This window comes from Ambystoma mexicanum, chromosome 1q, assembly GCF_040938575.1.
Source record: "Ambystoma mexicanum isolate Mex_15411 chromosome 1q, UKY_AmexF1_1, whole genome shotgun sequence".
In the NCBI taxonomy this organism is placed as follows: domain Eukaryota; kingdom Metazoa; phylum Chordata; class Amphibia; order Caudata; family Ambystomatidae; genus Ambystoma; species Ambystoma mexicanum.
In genome coordinates this window covers 594,109,577-594,137,366 of record NC_090922.1, presented here as the reverse complement: position 1 = coordinate 594,137,366, position 27,790 = coordinate 594,109,577, and the positions used below count along the sequence as shown (strand labels likewise).

The following is a 27,790-nucleotide window of genomic DNA, read 5'->3' as shown; positions in this document are numbered from 1 at the left end:
CTATTGGCAGGGAAATCCATATCTCCAGTTTTCTATTTATTGTTTATTTGTAAAGCACCTATGCACAAAGCCAGTGTTTCAAAGGTGAGGGTTTTTATTTTTTTAGCCGACCTGCCCATGTTCACGTCCAGAATGGTGTTCTAATCCCCAGCAAGTATCAACTCGTCCTTGCATGCCTGGAAGATTTCCTCAAACAACTCTGGTTTCCAACATGGGTCACATAAGTTTATAATCACCAACCTTTGTACCTCAAGAGTATCCTTTATCAGCGTCCATCTATGGTTGCCACTGGACACAACTTTCCCGACTTTTCCTTGCAAGGGCCTGTGAGCACTGGCCCTGAATTTTTGGGGTCGGGTGCTGAAGTTCAAATAGTCGAATGGTGCTGTGTGCCTGCTGTTGCCCATGTTGTGCTGTTTTTTTTTTTTACTCTACCTGCTTCACACAAGCATCACACCCATCATGCTTTCTGTGCTAGACCATCACCGGTAATTGATATTTTAATATTATAGTTTTATTTACTGCTTCATGCGTGAGCCCCCCACCCTTCTAAGCGCTGTAATGTAGCAGTAATACTCGATCTGGCAGGCTGCATTGGTTGGTAGCGGCCCAGGGCCCAAGTTTGCGAGGGTCTTCACAAGGGCCCAGGTGCTGTTACCACCTGATCTGCGGGCCAGATCAGGTATTATTGTTATTAGCTCCCCGGTTTGCCAATCCGGTAACCCATGGTGCTGACAGCAGTGTTTTTGTATGAATTAAAAGGGACGCCTTGCGGCGTCCCGTTCATTCATACAAAATACTTACTCAAGATGGCCACCACAGAACTGGAAGAGGGGCTCCAAGTGGAGCCCCTCCTCCATTTCAATGGTGGCCAGCAAGAACAGGAATGGCAGAGACTGTGGCGAGTTTCCGCCGCTTCTGAAAAAAAGGTACGTGGTGGTGTGAGGGAATGGGAAATGTAACATTAAGGGAAGGGATGGTGGGGGGAAGATGGCAGGGTCGATGAAAAGCAGCCGTCAGGTTGCTCGGAACGTGGGCTTGGATCGGTAGATCCGAGCGAAAATAGTGATATTTACATGTTTATATCAATTATTCAACCAGGTCTGCACAGCATTCAGACTAACGATGTGTGCACAGTGCAGTACAGCACTGTGACTAGATTTCCTGCCTGTTTGTGCAGACTGTTAGAAGAGTAGCCCCATGAGCCAATTAATGATGGAGCCGGGTGGTATGGGAAGGATCCCCGGTCAACTCTCCCTTGGTCCCTATCACGGGGTAGTGGCTATTCACATGGAAGGCACTGTGGTCACACCCTCTTGACCAGTGGCACCAAACACCTCCTTCCCTGCAATTCTGACCTAAAATGAGGTCCATGAGAGGTTTCATTGAGGCCCTGTGGATCATGAACATGCTTGTAGATCTGTGGACCTGCAAATACATGGTTGTGGTCCCAGCACTGTGGAGGAAATGGAATAGGCAAAGGAAACAGCCTTCCCCTCAAAATCTAAGCCCTCCTGTGCAAAGCGCAACTACAGTCTTCTTCCAGGCACAAACGGCTGTCTCTGGATCATCCTGGGTACACAAGAATTCCATTGGCATCTGGAGGTGGCAAGCGTTTGGAGTAGGCAGCATCAGGAAGAGGTGGTGAAGAGTTGGAGGTGGAGGGAGCAGCAAGCAGAACGTGTTTGGAGTGTTGAGGGGGCCTTGGTGCTAGAGAGCAATAGGGGAGACTCCTGACTCCATCTGCCATATCTTGAGAAGTTCAATTACCATCTGAAGTTGGTTGAGGTGACATGGGACCCCTGGTGGGTACACCTAAGAATGTGACCCAAACTTGGGGACTTGTCTAGATAGCCTAGGAATGGGACGTGCAAACACCCTCATAGTATAGTGTAGAGGAGGCATGGCATCACATGAATGACACTGACACCATGGGTACAATTTGTAAAACCTTTATTGAAATTGTTGGGGTTGGAGAAACTCCTACTTTGCCCTGTAACTAAGATGGGAGTAGTCTCGACCATCAAATAATAAATAACGCAGTCCTAGTGGAGTCTGTCAAATCAAAATTCCCCAAAACCTAATGCCTGCCCTATCTCTGTACAAAAAGTGTAAAAAGCAGAAATGTATGCAAAAGGAAAAATCAGTGTTCAAATGAATAAATGTGGTTGAACCAGCGCTCCTCCCCACGTTAGACCTCACAGATTAAGGCTGTCCCTGTAGGCAAGATGACACACTCTGGCTCTGCTTCCAATACAATAAACAGTTCCAAAATGTGGATCGAGGCCTGTCTGTCGTTTAAGTCTCTTTTCTCTATTTCCAAAATGTTTCATACAAAAAGTTCACAAAGGTTCCCCTCTCCCGGGCTCAGACCTCTCACGATAATGTTCAACACAAACTTGCAACGGGGCTCCCTTCCCCAAGCTTATTTCACTTTGAGTCTCCCTCTGTCAGGCTCGGACCACTTTGGGATGCGGAAGACTTTCGAATGAGCGTGGTTTACTTTTTAGACCACTGCAGGACCGCTTCGACTCAAAGTTTACCGCTCAACTTTCACCTTCCCCTTCTCTAGGAGTTAAACTTCTTTATTTAACTTGTTCTGTTCATAAGGTTTATCACTTCAAACAAATTACTTTTCACTGAGACTTTCGAGTGGGCAACTTCCTTTCGCCGGACCACTCAGTTACTTAGTATCGCTGATTTTGCAGCCATCTTTTACTTCAAAGTCCATTCACAGGTCTGCCTTTCCTCACATCTCATCCACACTTGTGCAGCTTTCACTTGCAATATAATGTTGCTACTTCAAACATTAACACGCACCGGTCGCTCAGGTCGCGTGCCAAGTCACCAGCTGAGTGCGTCTCTTTCTTGGTTTTGCGATAACGAATTCATGAGTCAAGATTAGTACCACAGGCTTGGCCTCATCTCGCCAACTCTGCTGTTCACCTGGCAGGGTCACTAGCGTCCTGGAAACACAATGCAGTCTTCACTTGTGGGATCTGGCCTTCTCCACGCGTTTTCCACAGTCTGTCGGAGGCAACGACCTCCGGTAGGGAACTCTTGCGGTTTTCGACCCGCTGCTCTCGCCCCTTGGTCTGTCGCTCTGCTCCAGTAGGTTTGCTTTCGTCCTGGAAGTTCTGCTCCTACTTGTGTTCTTCCTTGCTCAGAGTGTGTCTTTGGGTTCTGCATTTTATTCGTGTGAGGAGAGCCAATTGGTATCGGGTGTATGCACTTTGAGTCAAGTGCTTGACTTTGCCTGACCTAATTAGCGCGACATGTCCAGTACGATGTGTGAAGTTAATGTTGTTAATCTGTCACTCTCTTTCCCGGCCCAGTGTTTCTGTAAAAAGGGGGTGGGGGAGCGGAGTTGGGACCTCTGTGAATCCTAAAAAATAGGATGGGTTGGATAAACAAAATAGGGGGGAATACTGCGTCTCCCCATCGATGGCCTCACCCCCACTCCTCCAAGAACCCTCACCCGGGTGATCCTCTCGCACAGGTCCACCCCGAGGGTCTGGATCTAAAGGCGTTGGCCGTGCCCTGACCACCTGAGAGAGAGAGAGAGATCCCCGGGGACTAGCGGGTGAGACACCCTCTGGTTTCTCAAAATAGGTGACCCAAAAGTAGCACCCTGGAATGAGAGGGTGAGAGACTTGATTTGGTTTATTCCAAGGATTGTTTTCGTTCCGTATTTTGTTTTGTGAATTGTGTGAATTAAAGACTGATAACATACTTCTGGAGTCCTGTTGTTTATTGTGCCTCCAACCCAACTGTGCCACTCCATGACAAGATCCTAACATGTTATCCAAATTTTGGACTAAGGAACAATGGCGCTTTATGACAGGAGCTATATAAAGGTCCTGTTTTTGTGCTACAGTCTTTCATTCTAATGAGCGACCTGCAGAGTACATAGGACTGCCATTCTGGTGAACAGTGAATAAAACGAATGTGACATTTTCAGAAAATGTTTCAGACACTTTTAAAATTGCATGCATTTACGATGCAAAATCTCTGCATTTGCGCGATGATGCTGTTTTTAGGGAACACCCTGCTGAAAAGATATGTTTGTTGATGTAGCTTTACTGTTTCTCCTGCCACAGGAAGACGTTGCCCTGTTGACCCACCTGCTGGAGGCTTTGGCATCTGGAGCACCGCCCCATGGGGGAATTGCCTTAGGTATGTAGATTAAATCTCCCCTTTTTTCTAGAAGTGCACTCCCAAAGGCAAAACACATTGTTGGTCGTTTTGGTCCATTGGTGTAGTCTGTGGCTGGAAACATGAGAACTTGAATCATCAGTGACGGATATGCAGAAGTAAATGGGAAAAGCTTATTCTGTAAAACATCCATCACCAGCCTCTTTATTATGTTTCTTATTAAAGCAAAAAAAAGTCTCTTTATTTTATTCTTTTTGCATTTATTTTGGTACATTGAATACAAAGAGGAAATTGAACTCTGCTGTGTTCTGGTAATACCTCTACAGCACAGAACTCCCCCAACCCACTCAATCAAGGAAAACAAGGATTTGCAGAAGACATAGGTACTGTATGGCAGAGCTCTCTAATTTTGACACCCGTCCAGTTCGGCATTTCTTGGAATTTCTGGGACTTGTACTTTTCCTACATTTCAAATGGGAAAGAAAAAACGAAAAATGCCAGAATTCAAACAGAAAAAAAACAGGACTGTGTGACCTTCTTGTGAATAGCAATGGGGAACTTGAGAGTTCTGTATAAGAGTGCCTTTATTTTGCTTTTCAGGCTCTTTTATGTTTTGTGGTTGGACCCATGAGCCTCTGATTCATATTGCAGGGGACAAGTCCTAGATTCCTAAAGCCCTAAGTGTTAATGGCAATTACTGTATATTGGGCATGCTTTGATGACATCGGGCTGATCTGGGAAAGCTTAGGTCATTAACACTGCAGATGAGCACAACTGCAACTATGACACAGCACTCAGTAAACCCCACAACAACAGCTAATACGTTTCAATTTCTATTATAAAAATATTTCGAATGGAGTGTGTCCTCCCACGTATTCCTCATTTTTGATATTCATATCTCGCCAGCTTTGCTGCTTCGGAAAATAATGCCTCTCGGCATGGGGCGCTGTACTCAATGCCGTGGTGTCGATGTCCCTCGAGGCCTTCCGTCAAGCGTCAACATCATAGTCAGTATAAATAGCTTTTGCAGCGCCCGTTGGCTTCAGGTCTGTTTTTCCAAAAGCTTTCGCTTCGAGTACTAACGGCACGCTTTGTTTTCTTGGACAATGGGCCTCATTACGGGTCGGGCGGTCCCGAGCCCTGCAGGCGGAAGGTGATCTTCCCGCCAGGTCTGACCTGGCAGGTTGAACACCTCCCGCCGAGATGGTGCCGGTGTTTCCACTTCCCCATTCCCATTGAGTCCTATGGGGATTAACACCATTCCGCCTCCATGACTCCCGGGACACCGGGGCTGTAATGCCCTGGTAATTCCGATAGTCACGGAGGCGGAATGGTAATACGAGTCCGGCGGTAAACAGGCGGTTTTACCACCGCGGTTACCGCTGGACTCTTATTGAGGCCCAATGTCTTTATCTACCCCTTCGACCACAAAGTTGGGTTTAAGAAATGCTACGACTGTGGGTCAAAGATGTCTATAAGAGACCCTCACAACGTCTGCCTGTGGTGTCTGGGCTGCGGGCACCAAACCGATGACTGCGGATCCTGTCAGTCCATGACAGAAAAAGCTCTCCGGGAACGCAGAGGTAAACTGGCGGTGGGGAGGGCGGCTTCGAAGTCTTCTTCGAAGAAGGAAAACAAGTACGGGGAGTCTAGAGACTCAACCCATGTAAAAGATCAAAGAGATCCCGGTCGAGGAGTCGATCGAGGCAGTATTCGTCTTCTTCAAAGAAGAGACGCCATAGGTCTTCCTCTTCATCATCTGAGGTAATCAGGTGTCCGACAAGGTCAGATTCCCACATAAATGGGATGCCTTTAGAGTTGAAATGATGCAGATTTTCGAGAATGCGGCCCCGATAGAATCGCGCAAGAGCCATGCCCCCGTCGCTCCTTCGGATGACTCAGGGAAGTCGAAGGCTACTTCAAGGCCGAGCATGAAGCCGGCTATACATCGAGAGAGTACTTGACCCGATGAATAAATCAAGGGCGATTCCAAGTAAATCAGACCCTTTTTCGAAGCCGTCTTCGACACCGTCGACGTAAACTTCGATCCCATTGAAGCCTGTACCAATTCAGGAGAAGGTTTACAAACCTATTCCAAAAAAGGACTTTAAGTCTGTGTCCTCCATATATGAGGAGGAACTGGCCTTTGGTGAGATTTCTCCATTTGGGGTGCAGTTTGTCACTAAAAATGTGCCTGAAGAGCTCATTGATCAGGAATCAAGAATTAAAGACCTTTGTGACTCCCTCCAATCTGCTAGTTGTCTTGACACTTCACCAGAATTGGAGTTTGGCAGGCTTGACCCCTCTGAACATGCAGATTCTCATGAATAGGGTTACGGAATATGTGGGGTGGAGTAGAGCTTCCCCGCTGTATGAGCAGGATGATATGACAGATATCCTAGACCAGGGACAGCAGAAGGATCCAATTCTGCCCTTCAGAAGAGGGTTATGGCTAATTGGGAAGCTCCAGAATCTGGGCCTGCAGTGAACAGAAGCTTCTCTAGGAAATATAGACCCTCTAGTAGCGACACAGACTACCTCACCAAGCACCCTACACCTGTGAGCTTGGTGGTTCAGGCTGCCACATCAACCAGGCAATCTGCTTACCCCTCTATCCTTCCAGATAGAGATGACAAAAAGATAGATGCCTGGGCTCGCAATGTTTTTACATCGGGCAGCATGGCCTTGAAGTCTACCAATGTCACCTGTACTTTAAGATTCTCCATGGCGGCTGATCACATCCCAGAAGACGAAGAAAGAGACGGCTTCCTGGCTTTAGTAAAGTATGGAAAGGAGGCAATGGGGAAATGTCTCCACTCAGGATTGGATAGTGCTGACAGCATCAGCAGATCCATGGCTGCACATACCTTACTGTGCAGATTTGCATGTTTGAGGGAGTCAGGGTTTGCACCGGATGTGCAGGCCAGACTGCTGTACATGCCCTTCAACGGCTCTAGGTTGTTCAGCAGCAAGGTGGATAAGAGTCTGGAGAAGCTGCAGACCTCCAAGGCGGCGGCTAAGTCCCTTAGCACCTCCATTCGATAACTTCAACAGCCCTATTCAGGCTCATCTTCCTGAAGGGCTCGTTCTTTTAGTTTCTGTTCCTCAATCGGTTGAGGAAGAGGACAGGCCGGATCAAGGGGACAAAGAAAATTCCCTCATGGTGGACGAGGAAGGGATGCTAAATCAGCTTTCAGCAGCGGCAACTGTACCCTCAGCCACGACTGCAGCAGCCTCTAAGCCTCTCTGAGGCCTTGACCCACAAGACCCCGGTGGGAGGCAGAATTTCTCAGCATCTGAACAAATGGTGGGGCATTACTTCAGATACTTGGGCATTGGAAACAGTAGCCCAGGGTTACTGCCTTCCTTAAAAAAAAAAAAGGCCTCTGGATCATCCACCTGGATATGACTCTGTCAAAATTCCAGATCCGTTCCTTGTGCAGGAAATGTTAACCCTGCTAGAGAAAGATGCTATAGAACCAGTACCAGTAGCGCAGAGCAACAAGGGTTGGTATTCCCCCTATTTTCTCATTCCCAAAAAGGACAGAGGATTGAGACCCTTCTTGTACTTAAGAAACTTGAACAAGTTCCTCAGGAAGTACAAGTTCAGTTACCCTTTCTCAGATCCTTCAGGCTCTCTAACTCCAAGACTGGTTGGTATCATTGGACCTTCAGGATGCTTACTTTCATGTGCCAATCCATCTCAAGCGCAGAAAGTACCCGAGGTTCGCGGTTGGCGGTTCTCATTATCAATTTCGAGTTCTGCCATTCGGGCTGACCTCCGCCCCAAGGGTTTTCACCAAGTTGATGGCGGTAGTGGCAGCAAGTCTCAGGAGAGGGGGGGATTCACGTCTACCCCTACCTGGACGATTGGCTGATCAGGGCTTGTTCATCCGAGCAAGCCCTGCCACTCCCGTCACAAGCTGGGCTTCTCCCTCACTTTCAAGAAGTCCCACATGATACCATTCCAAAGACTCCAATACATCTGAGCAGTCCTGGACACCTCCTCAGGGAAAGCCTGGCCCCCCCGAGGTGAGAGCTCAACACATTCTGCAGATGGTAACAAAATTCCATAATCCCCAGCATCGTCTGAGTTTCGATTTTCTGAGGTTGCTCGGTCTCATGGCATCCGGCATTTTCTGTGCCAGAGGCCCGGTTGAGAATTAGATCACTTCAGTGGGCTCTCAAGACTCAGTGGTCCAAATTCTCAGGGAATATGTCAGACCTACTGCAAGTTCCGAGCAGAGTGACTAGGACCTTCTATGGTGGGCTTGCAAAGACAACATTCTCAAGGGAAAATCTTTTTGCAACCATGTCCAGAGATAACGTAGTAACGGACGCCTCACTTACGGGGTGGGAAGCCCACACCAACGGACTGACAATCAGCAGCTGTTGGTCTCCATCGGAGTCCAAACTGCACATCAACCTTTTGGAGTTGAGGGCAATCAGACTAGTTCTGAAGGCCTTTCTGCCTTCTGTAAGGGGAAAGAATGTCCCAATAATGACAGACAACACAGTGGCCATGTACTACCTCAACAAGAGAGGAGGTGTAGGGTCACTACCACTGTGCACAGAGGCAATGCAGCTCTGGTTCTGGGCAATACAAGAAGGAATCTCTCTGTCGGCAGTTCACCTAGCCGGTGAGCAGAACATGGCGGCGGATGCTCTGAGCAGGCCGAGCGCAGTGCTCGCCTTGGAAAAAAGACGACACAAAGCAACACATGTACGAGCCCCGGGTCCGCGCTCAGAAACCTCAGAGTATTAAGCGTGTTATAAATACACAACTTAGTCTCCCACGAGTGGGAAGTAGTTCAGGAAGTCCTTCAGGAGATCTTCACCCTTTGGGGAACCCCTCAAGTGGATCTGTTCGCGACCAGAAGTGCGAACTGGATTGCTCAAGGGAATTTCCCCCAAGAGGAGCTCTAGGAGACGTATTCGTGGTGGACTGGGAATTTCCACTCCTATACGCATTTCCTCCAGTCCCAGTCATTCCTCAATTGATCAGGAGGTGTAGAAAGTTTGGGAAATCCATTATCTTAATTGCTCTGGATTGGGCCAGGAGGACGTGGTACCCGGACCTTCTGGACATGTCCATCTCCCCTCCAATATGTCTTCCACAAAGAGAGGATCTTCTCTCGCAAGAGGAAGGTCCGGTTCTCCATCCAGAGGTCAAGACACTCAGCCTTCACGCTTGGTTTCTGAGAGACTGAGATACAAGCATTGGGACCTCCCAGATGACTTAATGGAGATTTTGCTTTCGGCCAGAAGGCCAGAAACTAAATCCTTGTACCGGTGTTGTTGGAATAAATTCAGTAACTGGTGCAAGGACAAGAATGTGGACCCATTCCAATGTAGCACTCCCATGGTGCTTTCTTTTCTGTTCATTTGGCTAATCTGGGGCTCCAGATTGGGACCATAAAGGTATACCTGAAGGCGCTTTCTATTTTTTAGGCACTCCTCTGAAGAGGTTTCCTTTTTTAGGATGCCCTTAATTGTTCAATTTCCAAAGGGGCTTACTAATGTGTATCCCCCAGTCCCATTCAATGTCCCGGCTTGGGATTTAAACCTTGTATTCTCATTTCTAACATGTAACCCTTTCAAGCCTTTACATTGGTGCCTGTTAAGGCTCCTAACTTTGAAAACAGCCCGACCTATTGCATTAACATCAACCTGCAGGGTAAGTGAGTTGCAGGCTCTTTCATGCAAGCCTCCTCATACTATTTTCTATGAGGAGTTGTCCTCAGAGTAAAACCATTATTCCTACCGAAAGTAGTCTCCAACTTCCATCTGTCGCAGAAGGTAACACTACCATCTTTCTACCCTCCTCCTAATTCGGCAAAGAGGAAGAGACGCTACATTGGACTAACCCGCCAAAAGCTGTAAGCTTTTACATTGCAGGAATGGCTAAATTTCTCCACAACTATCAACTTTTTATGAGGTTAACCGGTCCCAAATTGGGCCTGGCAGTCACTAAACAAACCATATCCAGGTTGATCCCACTGGCTTTTGGAGAATGTTATAGACTTGCAGGGAAGGACCCGCCGGAAGGGCTTCAGGCTCATTCCACAAAGGGTATGGCAACCTCTGCGGCTCTCCAAAGCGGGGTCCCAATAAATGACACCTGTTCAGTGGCTACTTCGTCGTTCTTTCACACTTTTGTCAAGCATTCCATTCACTCAAGGAGGACTCTTTGCTAAGGCAGTTCTCCATTCTTTCCGTAACGTTCTTTCGACTGGATGTTCCTCCCACGTATTCCACATACCCCCCCCCGCCTACCCCGCTGTACAATTTACGTGTATTACACTCTGCGTTTCCTGAGAGCTTGCGATCTGGGGTTCGCCTAGTTAGTTCCTCGGTAAAGGGGAACGGGAAAAACAGAACTGAAACCAAGGGGTGCTCCACAAGCTATTTATACTGACGATGTTGACACTCGACGGGAGGCCTTGAGGGACATGGACGCTGCACCATCGAGTACAGCGCCCCCTGCCGAGAGAACATTTATTTTCCGAATCAGCAAAGCTGGTGAGAAATGATTATCAAAGATGAGGAATACGTGGGAGGAACATCCAGTCGAAAGAACGTTACCAGGGGTAAGTAACTTGTTCTTTTGCAAGACAATTGGGGTTCCCAGTCTGGGGGGCGGAGGGGTCCCTGCATCCTTTACCTCAACCTTGAAGTGGGTTCCCACTTCTATATCCCTGGCTCCCTATTGCCCTATTGACTACAGCCAGGGTACCCCTACTATCTAATTCTTTCACTTGCCTTAGGGAGGCCTAGAGGCCATTGTCATGGTCTAAGGGGATGGTCCCTGCATTCTTTATCTCAACCTTGAAGAGTGTTCCCACTTCTATATCCATGGCTCCCTATTGCCCTATTGATTACAGCCAGAGAAGAGGCCATGGCCATGGTCTGGGGGGCGGGAGGTCCCTGCATCTTTTACCTCAACCTTGAAGTGGGTACCCACTTCCACATCCCAGGCTCCCTATTCCCTATTGACTACAGCCAGGGTACCCTACTATCTAATTCTTTCACTTGCCTTAGGGAGCTCTAGAGGTCATGGCCTTATCTTAATGACTCCCTCTGGGACTTCCTATAGGGCCTAACTGGGTGGTCTGGTTGTTCTGATGCCTTTCTTCTAATGCCCATGTCTTTACTTTCTCCTCACTTGCAGGTCTCCTCTCTTCTCTCCCTCATGCTCTTTCCCCTCTGTGTGTCTCACTCTCTCTCCTCTCTCGCTCTAGCTATATTCCATCTCCTGCTCTTATATATTGCTCATTCACTTTCTCCACCCCCTACGTCGTCCTCTTGGCTTACCACTTTTTCTTCCTCTCCCTTCTGGTCTCTGGCCTCCTCCACAACCTCCTTCTACTAGTGCTACCCCTGCATTTCACTTCCCCCTCTCACACCCATTCTCAACACCTCCTTTTCTATTCTCCCTCCACATCTCACTTCAGTCTGCGTCACTCGCATACAACCCAATTGGTACCAACCTCTCAGACTTAACAACTTACTTTCACGCTCTCAGAGCTCTTCCAACAGTCTTATCCAGCTCCTTCTCCGCCTGTTGCACACCCTCGCTGGTCTCTTGGTCCACTTTCACTCCTGTACAACTTTCACTATATACTGAAACTGCTGGCTTTTTATAGCCCTCCTCTTCCTGCTGGAGTTCTATTGGTTCCCAGATTTAGCTGCTCTCCTGGGCCATTCTCTATCTGAGCTATACCCTTGGGGGCCAGTACCTACCCTGGAAGTCTTCAAAAAGCCTCTAGCACAGCCCCTTTTCAGTCTCAATTCTCCTGCAGCCAGTTATGTGGTCAGAAGGGTTATTTGCTTTTGGATGGATTTACTTCTGTCCTGGGCACGTCTCTGTTAAAAAAAGGGCTGGGCCTCTCTTACTCTCGTTCATTCCCTTACCAGTTCTTTTGCTGCTGCCCCACGGCTCGCTTGTAGGCCAGTCTGAGGTTTAGTGGGGTGGATTTTTGGTGACTCATTTTTATTTACAGATTTCTATAACGCATGAACAAGGCACACATGCATCATAATGTTGTGCAGAAAAACATATTTACTATCCAAAACATTAATAACGCATCAGAAACGTCAAATAAAACAAACCTAATACTGTTGTAAAACGTTAAATTACTCAAAAATGCTAATCTAAAATATGTAAAAAGCAGAGTTCCAAAACCATTTCTTTAAAGCTTTGACATTTCTAATAATTTGGCATTCCACCGATAATTACAGAATACACCCTGCTTTTTAAACTTCAGAAAACCAGCCAGTCTTTTCCATAACATTTTCTTGTTTTTGGGCAGTCGGGGGGAGGGGGAGGGGGGGCAGGGGGGGATAGTTTTAATGGATTTCTAAAATATGCCTTAGCTTTAAAACTGTTCTCCCAGAGCTGGCAACCCCTGATCTAACACCCCCTATCACAGTGGTATTCAAACACTTTATACTGAGCCCCCTGTTGAGTTAAAACATTGTTTCCAACCCCTCACACAAACTAGAACTGCTTATATTTTACATTAAAATGAGTCACTGTAATCCCTTTTTTTAAAGTGCCTTGCACCCCCGCCTCCCTTGACATACATCATTCATGCCTAAGCCAATCCCACCCCATACATTCTGGGACAAAACAATATTAAGATCAAATGCAGCCTGTATCTTATTTAAAATAGTACATCAAAGGTGTTACCCTAACTTTATGCTGGAGAAATCGCCCACTATATATATATTTATATATATATATATATATATATATATATATATCTATCACAGGCAGCTTGTTTATAAAAAGACAAATCTGCCTCCTTTTTCTCACTAATGGTCGATGCACACAAACATTAATTTGTATGAATAAAATCTATATATATTCTAGGCAACCTTATACAGTCTACTTCAACTTATTGCCTATTGTTGGCTTCCATATATTCTGAATATTTCAATCAACAGCAGTCAATTTAATATACTTTTGATTTTCTGCAATAGTGACAAGTTTTGACCTCAGAGAAAATCTACATCGTAGACATTGCATTCAATTACTACTTATCATGTATGTGGTATTCTCCTACATACATGGTGCTGTTGGTTTCTAGTGTAGGCATGTATATAAAATGGGAATGTACAGGAGTGTTTCCTGTTCCTGGCACTACAGTCTGTTCACCGTTACTATTGTGGAAGGAGGAGTTATCTTACAAAACCCCCTGGCTACGCGGAGCGTAGCGGAGCGTGCAGGAGTGTGTTTCTTGTGTTCCCTGGGGTCCATGGGCATCTGTGGGTGTGTGACCGGCTGTCGGCGGTCAGTCGATGTGCCTGTGGTGACCTGCAGTGGCGATGTGCTTGACTGCTTTGACCTGAACCCACGGAATCTATACCGTGTGATCGCTGAGAGGACAACTCGAATCTGAGCCCACCGGACCCTCGTTAATGATGAGAACCAGAACACCAGCAAATACGCGCGCCCAAGTCAAATGAGGACTGAATGTAATGCCATACGCCCAAAATTGAAGTAGGCGAGCTACCAGCGAGAAATCGCAAAGAGATGCCAATCTAGAATCGCTCCCCGTCACTCCCCTTACCGTGCCACGCCTCTCAATGGAACGGCCGCTGCCCCTCGGAAATCAGAACTCGAAGAGGGACCGTACTCCATCAACGCGGCCGCCTTTGGAAGATATCGAGGCGGGAGAAGAAGGTGCGAGTATGGGCTAATGTGAGGAGGACGAAGAGGAGGAGGAGGATGTGGAGGGTGGAGGGAAAGGGCCGCCCGCACTAGAGTCGATTGCAGCGCTCATTGAAGAGGCAGCGGCGATGAGTGAACCAAGGAGGGCTAGCACTCAAACTGAAGTGGTGTGCTCTGCGCTTATACATGCACCAACATCAGCTAGCTTCCCGTCCCTCCCGTCCTTTACTATTTCTTCAAAGAGGCCGGAAAGAACGCAAGGAACAGACATGCTAAAACCAAAGGAGCGAGAGACCTTTAGGTTCACACCAGGAAAATCTCACGTTCCTCAAGAATATCAGAAAAAGCAACTGACAAATGTGCCCGATTCAGGCAATGGAGCGCTGAACACAGAGCCGTTGCCCTTTTTAGTGAAATCACCCTGTGGTGCAAAACCTCTTAGCCCTCTAAAGGGTACGCTGGATTCCCCCGAGAATGATCAGGAGGGAGCTAAGATGGCCGCAGAACAGTCTAAAGCACCAACATCACTCACAATGGTAGTAACAGAACTAATGGACTCCGTTGTCCAATCGAAGAAGCCAGAAGAGTCGAGGCAACCAGGTTTTACATTAAAACTACTAGCGTGGCTAAAAGGTGCTGAGATGCATAAACCAGACTTGAAGAAACAAAGAACGGTATCAATGTGTTTAAGGATGGAGGAACAAATCCTTAGGGAGAAGCTGGAGACAAATTGCAGCCAAACACTGATACCAGGAAACGAGAGCCCCAGATCAGTCGGTTTGTCAGAAGGAATAGCTGACGACTGGAGTCACCCTGATGCCTGGAAAGAGAGAACTGCCTCTCAAAATATCATGCAACCTCCCAGGCGCAGGGACTCACTAGGGATCGCGGACCATGTGATAAAAGACCTGGCAGAGCTCAATTATAAACTAATGCACCCGGGGAGGCCTTCCCAATCGACCTCCAGTGGAAGAATAACGCCCTACCCTGAGTGGATGCAAAATGTGGACAGGGGTATTCGTGAAGTGATGAGCCTGGAACGCAACACACCTGTATTTGAGGCCAGGAATGAGGAGATCCTGGCCTCTCAGAAAAGGATTAGATGTGCAGCAAGTTCAGACAAGGAAGTCGGAGGTCCCACCAAACGTTTCAAAGGTTGGGGGAAAGAGGGTGAAGCCGAGAGCAAAGAGGTGGATGAAAATCGAATGCCCAAAAAACTCAGAGAACGCTCAATTAGATCGACCTCCTCTGAGTCAGAGGCAACGATAGCCCCTCAATTTTACGAAAGAAAAATAAACAGAGTCTGCACTCGACACGCCCGAGAGGATCAAGGAGCCCAAATGATACATCTGCCCTCTTGGAGAAGCTAATTGCAAAACTAAGTCCAATCTTGATGTCAGCCACAACGATAGCAGTGGCTCCGCTGATGAAGTTATATGAGAACTTAAATGAGAACTTTAGAGACCAAACAACTTTGATTGCCCTACTCAATTCCAAGATTGTAAAACTGGAGGCGGATTTGATAGAAATGACATCACAGGTTGTGATGACAAGGCGAGGCAATGATATCTCACTGATAGCCCTGAAGGAGTCTCTGAAGAACAGCTCTGAAGATAAGAGACTTTTAGCTGAATTTGTGAGACATGCACTCTCACTACTGCAAAAAGAACGTGATGGCACGGGAGAAAAAGATCAAGAACGACCGTGTAGCAAAAATCACCCACTTTTGGAAACAGTGATTGAGATCGATCCAATTGTAATTCCACGAAGTGTGAGAAGAAACAAACAATTGCCTGAAGAAACGACAGTGACTCACAAAACAAACTCGCATCAGAATTGTTGTTACGAAAAAGATCTAATAATATCTCCAGAGAGCTCGAATAGCCCAATGAAAGAGAATGATCAAAACAAAAGGTCTAAACAAGCTTGTACGATCGAGTCTACTACTCCGAAGACGTTGCCAATAATTGAGGAGGCACTGGATGTTTCCTCAACCACAAAAGAAAAGGAAGTGAGCAATCAGTCGTTAAATGCCTCTACTATCGAACAAGGAGCCTGTGATCCGCAAACAATAATACCAGAAAGTAATTCTGCATCTGCAGTAGAAAAAATGATTGAAGGAGAGTGGTTTGACATCTTTGAAAAGCCCAAATCACAGTTGGGTGTTGCAAAGATTTCCAAGGGCTTGTCCGACGATTCGATACAGAGTAAACAAAAGACATTAAAAAAATCAAAAAACCAGCAAATACAAAACAACAAAAAACCGCAAAGCTCTGCAAACTTCTTCAGAAACATTAAAGCTTTGAATATCACAGTAAATAACAAAGAACATAAAAACAAAAAATAGTGAGGATATAGCAGACCAGGCAACAAATGACAAATCTGGAGAAGTGAGAATGGCGAAACACAACTCCGCCCCGGAGATAATTGTAGATGTTGATGATGAAACTGAGGAGTTAATGAATATGTCAACATACAGTTCACCTGTTGAAGATGCAATAGATGACGAGAATGTGGCAAAGACACAAGGGAGAATTGATAAGAAAATCAAACAGTCCGATCAGGATGTCGACCAAAAACTTCCTCGGACGCCCCCAGGAGAAGGCGCGAAGGAGAGAGGAGATAGTTTGAAAGGAAAAATAGTTTTCATGTGGCCAATAACTCCAAGAAAAGTCCCCTCCCCAAATGGGAGCGAAAAAGACAAGGTTGGAGAATCTCAAATCTTCCGTACACTAGAAGAAAAACGAGTGATAAGCCTACAGAAAACGAAAACCAAGCTTAGCAATCCTATAGAAACACGGAAAACGTTAAGTGAAGAATTCGTGCAAAGCACTGCTAATGTTGAATCTTCAAGTTGAACACCGTGCAAACAACAGAAGAGACTCCTACCAAAAAAATCAAATGAAAGCGACGGCCAGCTGTCCAATCCTTTGACCTTAGCCCGGAATGTCTTACCAACAATCCAACCATACAGAATATTGGTTGCAAGAATGGAGAATAGGAAAAGTGATGCTGCATTGAATAGATACAGCATACTACAACTTTTTCAAACAATTCCTGTGCTGAAATCCATAAAGACCTCGCTAATTGATAGAGTGGAGATTATACCTGACATGAATCAAAAATTCGTGTTATTACACATCAACGACAAGGTCGTGCTAATTATAATGATGTGTGAATGACAACTGCTGGACGCAGGATACCAAATCTACGAGGTAGACAATGCCCTGGAGGCGAAAGAATATGAAAACCAAAAGATCACCAAACCTCCAATAAAAAAGGGAAAGGAATTCCTCACAATTAAATCTCCAATAATGTCAGAGACTAGATGCCCAGGCTAACACCAAGTCAAGTTCTGAAGAAGATGAGGATATAACAACACCCTCAAATGAGGAGATAAGACTAAAGAAAATTAAAATAACAGTGGAAAACACTTTCTGTGAACTCAAACGCATCAATGAGCGAAGAAGTGAAAAGCAATGTGGACGAAAGCAATAACTGGGCTTGGATAGCAAAATCTTTAAATGCCCCAACGAAGAGCTAATGCCAAGATCAAAAGTCAAACTTGATGATAGCCACTTGGAACACGAGAGGCTTTTCACATCTCTTGAGAACGACGCCAGAAATTCCAGCAAATGCCGATTTGATATGCATATAGAAACAAAGGCTCTCAAAAACGCTGTGTGTCGAGGGCTTTGAAACCATATTAAACCCAGCTATCAATAAAAACAAAGGGCGCCCAATGTCAGGTCAATTAATCCTTGTTAAAAGAAATTGCGGGTTAAGAATCAGGTCAGCAGAGTGTATATCCCCTTACCTTCAGGCAGCCTGCATTGAACCAGTAGAGCAAAAAGCGACTGCAATCCCAATTTTCCACCTATTAAACGTGTATTGGAATGCAACACCAAAAACCCATCCAAAAATACGAGGATGACCTCCGGGATGTCATCGACTACATCCTTATAGGAGACCCGAAAGCTCTAGTAATATTTTGTGGCGATCTTAATATGAAATTAATTGAATCTGAACATTCCAAGGCACCAACAAACCATAAAGAGAGGTGTAAAAGTGAAAGATGGCTGGAAGAAATGATAAACGGAAGCCTAACAATGTTGAATGGAGTTACAAAGGGTGATATCCCCGCGAAGCCGACTTGGGAAAGAGGCTCCCAAAACTCCATATTAGATTACATCTTTGCCTCTAAAGCACTATGAAATGAAATTAAGACTGTAAGAGTCAGTAAGACTAACCAAAGCGGCCATAACATCGTTTCGATAGAATGGCACAGGACTAAACCAGCTCAACGTGAACAATGGAAACAACAATTTGCGCTAGAACCTGGTTGTAATAGATTACGTTTAAGAAATGCTGATATTATAGCAGCAACTGAACTATTAAGACCGCAGCAGGTAGAAGGGCCAATAGACCCAATTGAATACCAACAGCTGCTAGAAATATATAAAATCAAAAAGAAGAATGTTCAAAATAGACCTAACTATCAAAGGCACCATTATGATCCAGAGGTCGCTCGAAAAAAAGAGCTAAGGAAATTAATAAGAGAAATAATTGCATAAAAAAAACAGAATGCAAGAGTCTGCTAAAGAAAGCGAAAAATCAATATAACAACTGGTGTAAAGAGCGCAGAGTGATATTGGAACAGCGAGATGCAGAGATAATGTTGACGGCTTTAAATCAAAAGAACTCCAGAGGATTCTGGACAATAATAAATGAGTCGATGAATCCTGAAAAGGCAATGATATCAAACATGGTGACTGAAAAAGAGTGGGAAAGTCACTATACAAAGCTATTTCAAAAAGTGAAACATTCAAGCTTTCAGAATGAACATTCAACAAGACCTTGGGAAATAAAGATTGATCGAGAGGATATTCGGGCTACCATCAAAAAAAGTAGTGCCTCAAGGGCAGCAGGACCGGATGGTCTATCCAACGCCGATTTGAAAGAGAATATTGAGGAGTGGACCGAATTTTGCAATGCTCTATTTCAATTAATAATCAATGAAAGATGGATTCCATTGACCTGGAAATCGGGGATTATTGTACCGATATTCAAGAAAGGAATCCGTAATGACCCCGCAAACTATCAGCCCATAGCCTTACTTGATGTTGTGTGAAAAGTGTTTGCAAGTTTGTTACTTGCTCAACTTACAGTATGGATTAGGCAACAGAAGATTTATGATGAATGCCAATGCGGGTTTATCAAAGGAGTAGGATGCAGCGTAAATCTCTGCATTTTGAATTTGTTGAAAATCGACGCCATCAGAACAGGGAAAAAAGTATATTGAGCGTTTATTGACATGGCAAATGCATTTGATGGCGTTAACAGAGAAACGTTGTGGTCCAAACTCAGAGAGGGGATGTAATGAGAGTCTAATTCAAGCCATTAAAGAACTATACTCTGATACATATATTAAAGTTTGTCTGGATAGCGATGGAAATGTAACAGGACCCATACGAACAGAGAGGGGTGTGAAGCAGGGGTGCCCTCTTGGAGCGACGCTCTTTAACTTCTATATAATGGAAGCTGGAGCAGCCCTTGCAAAAGTGGTGTCATTTCCACCGCTGATAAACGGAGTGCAGATGCACCATATTTTATATGCTGATGACATGGTAATCTTGGATTGTACACCCATTGGCCTAAAAAAGAAAGTTGACAGCTTTAAAAACCTTCACAGAAGAACTAGGATTGGAGAGCAACGTGGCAAAATCTGAAATCCTAGTTCTGGAAAATAAAAGGGGAAGGATGGCAAGCAACCGAAGACTCAGTTGGGCCCTTGGGACGAAAAAATTGAACAAAGTCCCTTATACAAGATATCTAGGAACAATCATTAATTCCAGCATAAATGATGAACCCATGAGGAAAAAACTCCTGAACAATTGCAAACAACTAACAACTCAGGGTGCCATAATACAAAACAAATATGGCAAATTCTCCTGCGTGCCAGTAAAAAGATTTTACAAAAGCAAAGTTACTCCAATTCTAACATATGGAGCGAAGAATATGTTCGGATGTGATGCAAAGATCTGGTCAAGATGTGAAGGCTTTTTTTGGAAAAGAATTCTTCAGATTCCTCAAAGCACGGCGACTGCTTGCGTTTTGTATGAAGTGGGGATCTTCTCACTAAACGCGAGAATAACATGGAACAAGTTACAGCTATTTAGAAAGATCTATGAAGAAGCTAATCTACCACCTTTGAAAATTCTGATGGAGACAAATCCGCGAAGGAAATCAGCTCTAGCCGAATGGAAGCAACAATGTAAAGACATCTTGAGCCAGCTGGGGACAGATGAAACAACACTTTGGTACAGTCCGGATGCAGTAAAAAGAAAGTTGTTAGATCTTGACTGGATTGAAATTGGCGAGAGAAGAACAAAACAAAATTCCATGCAAAATTCTCCCCCAGAAGCCAAAAAATGTGCCATCCTGCCGAAATACTTGACTATTGCATCTTGCAAACGCCTAAGAAGGTTATTTAAAATTTCGATACATCAGCTTCGAAACTAAAGAAATTTTGAGAAATAAACGACAGATCCCACCACGAAATATAATGTGTAGATTCTGTGCGTCTGGAGAAGAAAACTTAAAACATCTTGTGCTTTCATGTGCCGGATTGAAAGATCAACGTGAGATCTGTCTAAAGAGGGAGATGAATCGATATACCAGTCTTTTAATTTGGAAGAATGGTGGAAGCAATTACACATCACCGAGAGTAAATCTTTGCTGATAGCAATGATGCGGTTCTTAGATCAACTTCAAACTTCATTGGAGTCAGTTCCAGCCAATACTGTATGAAAGGATATTTAGCAAATTAAAAAATAAATCTGAAAAGAGACTATTGGACTTCCGTAGTATATCCACATACAATAAGGCGAAAGTACTAGCTAATGTAACGAAAGATAAAAAGTTAATTTAAAATGAGCATTAGCGCAAGTAACTGTGTTGAGTTTCTCATATTTCAAAAGTTTGTATAAACTATCTGAAATAAAGAAAAAATAAATAAAAAAAAATAAAAACAGTGGTGGGTTGCAGTAGGAATCTATTGTATGGATTTAAGGAACTGTGCTTTTGGCGAACACAAATTATTGGCTCAATTAAAAGTAATATGTACATGAAAATATAATTCTCTGGCGGGATATGAACTAACCCCCCAATCCATCTTGACATTTGAATTTTGCTTCATTTAGAGGTGGTTCCTTTCTACATAATATGATTGGAAAGATTGCAATGGTTATGTGCATTGGCATCATTTTCTTGGGAATGGAAGTGGACAGACCAATCTCCTGTACATCCTACTAGAATGCTGTGGCTGTACTAAATTGTGTTCTTATTAAAGAACAAAGATTTACACAGGTGAAGAGTTGAATAATCCTATGTAAACTGTGAAAATATTGTACATCAGTTCAGTTCCAGTGTTAAAATACACAAGTGGGGGGGATTCCCAGATGGCCACCAGGCTGAGAGCAGCACTGTAACTGGTGCGCTCTCGCCTTCTGGCGCCCAACATACTGAAGAAATTATAATTAAGATCTCTCAAGGCGGGGAATCGGAATGGGCTGCAGCAGTGTTTACGCAGCTGTACCCAGTGACAGTGGTTGTTGGCTGCAGGTCGCCGCTGCAAAGCAGGGAAGCACCCCTTGCGCTGTGCGACGAAGGCCATTCAGCCAAGCGACATCAGGCAGCCCCTGGACGGGGACCCAGAGTGGGCCTTGGCATGGAGGAGAGGTGCTGCAGCCGGGGGTAGCTGACACCCAGTGATCAGGCCCCGGCACAGAGGGAGACACTCCTGGACAGGAGCGCAGTCAAGCAAACAAAGCAACCTCAGCCAGGCTGCGGAGGACCCAGAGCAGTCTGCAGCACTATGGACAGAGCGGGGCAGGGAGATGCTCGGAGCGCACAACCGAGACGGCGAGGTGAGAGGATGCCTGGACCTATAAATGTATTTTCAACTAGGCCTAGGGCTGCATATTGTCTGAGGAGCAGCATTTTATTGCAGTTTATTTTTTATTTACTGGTTGTCATTTTTTAAATATAAAGCCAATTTTGTTTTCTCTGAGTCTGACTGATCCACAAGACTGCGAGTCATGTTGAGCTGTTAAGTCATTCCATCAGAGTTTAAGTCTTTGATTGCCAAACTTGTATATATGCTTGATATTTACAAAAGCTTTATTGTTAGGGGGACATTCTTTTATATAAAAAAAGAAGAAAAAATAAAAGTGAACACGTACCAAACCGAGTGTGCTTTAGGTATTTAGTGATTCAGTCATACAACTCGCAAAGACATATATGACAGATATAAAGGTATTTAGTCATTCTTATCAGGGACGTCATTTCACCAAAGTGCCAGGGGTAGTGGAAGTGACATCACATGACCCTTGACCCCCGATGACACCACATGAAGTGATGTCATTTGACCCCACCCCGAAGTGATATCGCGGGAAGCGATGGAACACGACCTTTCACCGGTTGACAAAACAGGAATTGAAATCACATGGCATTGTACACTACAAAAAATATGGTTACGATATTACTATTATGTGATGTACATTTCATACAAGAATGGATTGCCATGTGTATCAATAAGATCAGTGTCCTGCCTACTGTACCTCCCCCAGTGCTGCCCACTGCCTTGCCTAAATACTGTGTCATTGCCTGTATTCATGCCTGCTGTACCTCACCCAGTGCTGCCCATTGCCTTGCCTGATACTGTGTCATTGCCTGTATTCGTGCCTGCTGTACCTCACCCAGTGCTGCCCATTGCCTTGCCTAATACTATCATTGCCTGTATTCATGCCTGCTGTACCTCACCAAGTGTTGCCCACTGCCTTGCCTAATACTGTGTCATTGCCTGTATTCATGCCTGCTGTACCTCACCCAGTGTTGCCCACTGCCTTGCCTAATACTGTCATTGCCTGTATTCATGCCTGCTGTACCTCACCCAGTGTTGCCCACTGCCTTGCCTAATACTGTGTCATTGCCTGTATTCAAGCCTACTGTACCTCACCCAGTGTTGCCCACTGCCTTGCCTAGCACCATGCCCCCTAGCAATGACATTCCACTTAAATGTGCTCTAATCAATGTACGCTACCTGCCAGCTCACACCTTGGATGCACATGATCTCATCACCATGGACAACCTTGATCTGCTGTTTCTATCTGAGACTTGGCTTAAAGATTCCTCTGGCCCTTCCCTATCCCTTGCCATCCCTTCCGGCTACACCATTTTCAGACAAGATCGGGTAGACCAAAGGGGTGGAGGAGTATCTGTTATCGCCAGGGATAAGGCTTGCCCTCAGACAGATCGGAGGTCAGCTGAGTCACAACTCAGACCACCTCCGCCTCAAACTACAGCTCACGCCCAACCATACCATCACGCTCCATGTCGTCTATCGCCCGCCAGGCCTGGCTTCAGATTTCCACGACGCCATCACCCATGCACTCTCTGGCAACCTCAAAAACTCGTCACAAATTCTGCTCGTAGGCGACCTCAATCTTGGCCTATATGACCCTAGGGACACCAATACCATGGCCCTGCAGAAAGCCCTATTCACCCTTGGGTTCTCCCATGCTATCTCGCAGCACACACACGCCAAAGGTCGCACCCTTGATTGGGTGTCACACCACAACTGCTCACTCCTGAACTCCGACATCTCACCCATCCCATGGTTGGACCACCAATGCATCAAATTCGACCTCTCCTCTACTCACTATGGCAAACATCGCCCCTTACCTCGCGGTTCCCACGCTTAAACACCCGTTCCCTAATGACCCGGAAGTCCTAGCGTCCACCTTCAATCAAGTCGTCACTTCAGCAGTGGACGCAGTAGCCCCACTCACCCTCAAAAAGGCAAAGAAAGTTAAGCACTCTAACGCCTGGTTCACTGAGGAGCTCTTAATGCTTCGATCCAAGAAAAGGGCTGCTCTAGCTAACTGGAAAAAACGCTCAAACGATACTACCAAAGCTGTTTTTAAGGCTGTCACCAAAGACTACAAAAGAGCCATCATTCAGGCTAAAGCCTCCTCCTATAACACCAGGATTGAAGGTGCCAAGTCAGGAACTAGGGAAATATTTGCTATCTTCCGAGAACTGGAGTCTCCCGCTCCTCCCCCCTACACACCCCCCGACTATCCTAAAAGATGACATTTGGTGTAACAAAATTCAAAATGCTATGCTAGACAAATTGGAAACCCTTCACACCAAAATCCTAGCCCTGTCCAACCTTCTTGACAACTGTAACAGCACCACTAGGGTTGAAGCCCCCTCCACCCCTGCACCCATGTTCGACTTCAAAGACATGAGCGAACTTGAAGTCACTGCCCTCGTTAACTCCATTAAACCTTCCAATTGCAAGGGCGACGCCTGCCCGCAGAGATCATTAAAGACTGTGCCTCCCCGCTGGTCCCACTCATCACAGCATTCATTAACTCATCCTTCCAGGTTGGACACATTCCAACTGGACTCAAAGAAGCTTGGGTCAGACCACTACTGAAAAGAGCCTCTCTCGACCCTTCAACCCCTGGAAACTACAGGCCCATTACCACGGTGTCCTTCTTGCTCAAAATTCTTGACAAAGCAGCTTACCTGCAAGTCCAAAAATGTATCGAAGACCATCACCTCCTAGGTCTTCGGCAGTCCGGTTTCCGGCCAAGACATGGCACGGAAACAGCTCTGCTCGATCTAAAAAATCAAATGGACGACCTAAGAGACGCGGGCACACCTGCGCTGCTCCTACTCTTCGACCTCTCCGCTGTCTTTGACTTGGTGGACCACAAGACCCTCTGCCATCACCTCTCCACCGCAGACAACTTCTCCCCGAGGGCCTGTGCCTGGATAACCTCCTTCCTGCAGGACAGAGTCATGAAGGTTTTCTCAGAATCCTCATGCGCCAACCCCAGCCTCATCAAGTGTGGGGTACCACAGGGATTGTGCATAGCTCCCACACTCTATAATGTATTCACTAGACCACTATTCAAAATTCTTGACGCACTGGGCATCTCATACACTAATTATGCTCATGATACCCAGGTGCTGAGCCCCCTCTCTGGTGACTATATATATCTGACCTCGAAACCCTCAATACCATTTACGCCACAATCCAATCATGGATGGCATGCCTCAACAACGAGAAAACAGAACTCCTGCTGATTGGGGCCCCCTCCACCTTGAGGAAACTAGATGAACAATACCAATCCTTCACAGTTAATACCATCCCTATCGCTGTTTCCAAAGTCATCAAGCCGTTGGGCGTTTACATTGAACCTGACCTATTCATGAATAGACAGGTCAACGCAATTGCATCCTCTGCAGCGTACCATTCTAAACTCCTCAATGCAGCCAGACCTTACCTTTCCCAACCAAACTGCCTCACCATAGCCAGGGCAATAATTGGGTCGAGGTTGGACTAATGCAGTGCCCTCTTGGTAGGCACCTCCCAAAAAAACTTGGCCAAATTACAACTAGCTCAGAATAATGCCCTCAGGGCCGCAACCGGCATCTCAAGACGTGACCACATCGCTGAAGTCAGGAGGAAGGTCCACTGGCTCCCCGTCAAGGAGAGAATTACATTCAAAACACTCGCCCTGGCGCACAAGTGCCTGCACGGTCGTGCTCCTCCCTACCAAGCTCAAAGAATCGGCTTGCACTCTCCTATTAGGCCCACCAGAGCTGCCTATACCAACAGAATCCTTGTACCTTCCACCCGCAGAGTGAAAGCGGGTGGTACAAGCTTCCCTAACATGGCAGCCACGCTGTGGAACTCCCTTCCCCCCTCCATCAGGGGGATTGACTCCCATGCAACCTTCAGGAAGGCCATCAAAACTAGACTCTTTGTCTAAACAACCTTTGCTATGTATACTGTACCATGATTTTGACAATGTACTGCTTTCTTGCCTAACTGTCTTGAAAATGCCCGCTGGTACCGTAATGAGTCTCTGTTTTCAAGTCTCTGCTGGGGCCGCATTCTTGTAACCCTGAATCAAGCCTCCTTAAGCCTTCTCATAGCGCCTCAATGCCTTAGGGCTGCAGTGCGGTTTACAAATGCAAATAAATAAATAGTGTGTATAGGCCCATATTACGAAATTACCATGACCAAATGATAATGATGTGTTATTATATAGCACTTACTCTTAAGCGCTTTATATAGAAAAAATATACACCCACTATCCCCCAACCTATGTTGGTACTCATTTATCAACCACAGAAGGACGAAAGGCTGAGTTGAGGCGTTTAAGAACGGACTAAATCAGTGACTCACCCCCTGATGTGTGCCTGAAATAAACCTTTCATGAGTCTGGCAATTATTTTCTAGAATTCCAGAAAAAGACATTATTTGGTATTCCTATTCGTTCTGATTTAGGGTCAGTGCTGAAAGTGTTAGTTAGACTTGTGGCATTCGTGTTCTTATTTTTCTTATTTTTTTTAAGGGGCCAGCCACTCAAGAAGTAAAGAGCCACATGGTGCTGGCCACAGCCCAGGAGCTTGCATTACCAAAACAAAATAAACTTTTTTTTTGTTTTTTTTTTTAAGGTCGCAAGGGAGATCACAAAGGTCGCAACTCGACCTCTGGCGACCCCCAAATGACGTCTCTGATTCTCATCTTCCCACAATACTCTTTAATATACAAAACAGCCAAAACCTCATTGTTTTTATTGGTGCCATTTCACATTATCTTTGGAGTTCCTTCCAATGAATACACACATACACTGTATTAAGCAAGCGCTTTTATATTCAAATACACAACGTGCATTTTTTAAACTGTTGCAAAAATTAGGTTTTTCCCTTCAGAAAAGTAAAGATTAAAAATGATGCATCATTTTACAATATTAAACGCATGCCTACGCTTAAGTCAAGCAGAGTTCCCACAGGTGGCACTAAAATGATGTTCGGCAGCAAGCAATAATTTCCCCTCCCTGGCCCACATTTGAGAGGCCCGTGGCCACCCAAAAGGTGCAAGCATGAAATAGATCATAGAGAAGTTAAAATGGCGAAGAGTAAATCTGAATGCTCAAGTACATCAAGAAACCTGAGATACCCAAAACCATAGATGGGTGAGGACAAAAACTGTGTGCCAAAGGTACACACTGTGTCACAGCTGTAAAGGTCTCCCGTAAAGATATCCTTTCAGCCATCTTTACAGAAGCTGCTCAATGCTAGGCAGGCAAATGGCATCCCTGCTGGGTTTATCATGCGTCTTTGATGACATTCTGTGGAACTCTAAGTACTAGCAGAAGCACCAACTGCAAAGTATGTCTCACAATACATAACTGTGAGGTTTATAAGTAATCTTTGCATTAATTATAGTTTAAATACAAGGTAGGACTTTTACTGTGAAGCAGTACTTCAAACGACAGCAGGACACCTATAGCTCTACCTACAAATCTCGAAAGATTCCGGTGTATTGTACATCCCAACCAACTCTGGAGTTAACAAACATTTTTAATTACCTTAAATGCAAATTGGCAAGACCCATACCATAAACCACACCCACAAAGGTAATATTGTGCCCAATCAATTTCTCAATTTTACTCTTGGAGTGTTGGGTATTTTCAACAATTGCACAAACAGCAAAGATGTAAACAGTGTGTACCACTCCATTTGTTAAAAAAAGGTGCCTGCATTAAGCAGGTACGAGGAATGCTGTTGCTTCCCACACATGAATGTTCAGGGATGCCCGTATCCATTGCTCCACCGTGAGAATGCCCAGCCAAAGATTCCTAGAACCTCTCCAACTGTCTTTACTCTACTGACCTCAGTAGGCAGAGTTTTCAAACTTCACTTGTGATTTTGCCATATTTTAATGGCGTTCCAGCCCAAGGGAATGGATGTACATTGGCTGCAGCAGATAACTTGACTTATTTCTATGTTTCCCCCTGCTAACACCAGAGCTGTAACCATATTATATTTCTACTTCTTTGGCGTCTTTACCTTCTGTTCTCTCATTGCCTC

At 45.4% G+C, this 27,790-nt stretch overlaps 1 protein-coding gene across 3 annotated transcripts in view; it reads left to right on the top strand.

Moving 5' to 3' along the window:
• DARS2 (aspartyl-tRNA synthetase 2, mitochondrial) overlaps positions 1–27,790 on the top strand; it is a 530,183-nt gene that overhangs the window by 460,836 nt on the left and 41,557 nt on the right. For all 3 annotated transcript variants that reach the window (XM_069641110.1, XM_069641109.1, XM_069641111.1), the window contains one exon: positions 4,101–4,176. In XM_069641110.1, the coding sequence (XP_069497211.1) occupies positions 4,101–4,176 (76 nt within the window). The remainder of the gene's footprint in view (positions 1–4,100; positions 4,177–27,790) is intronic.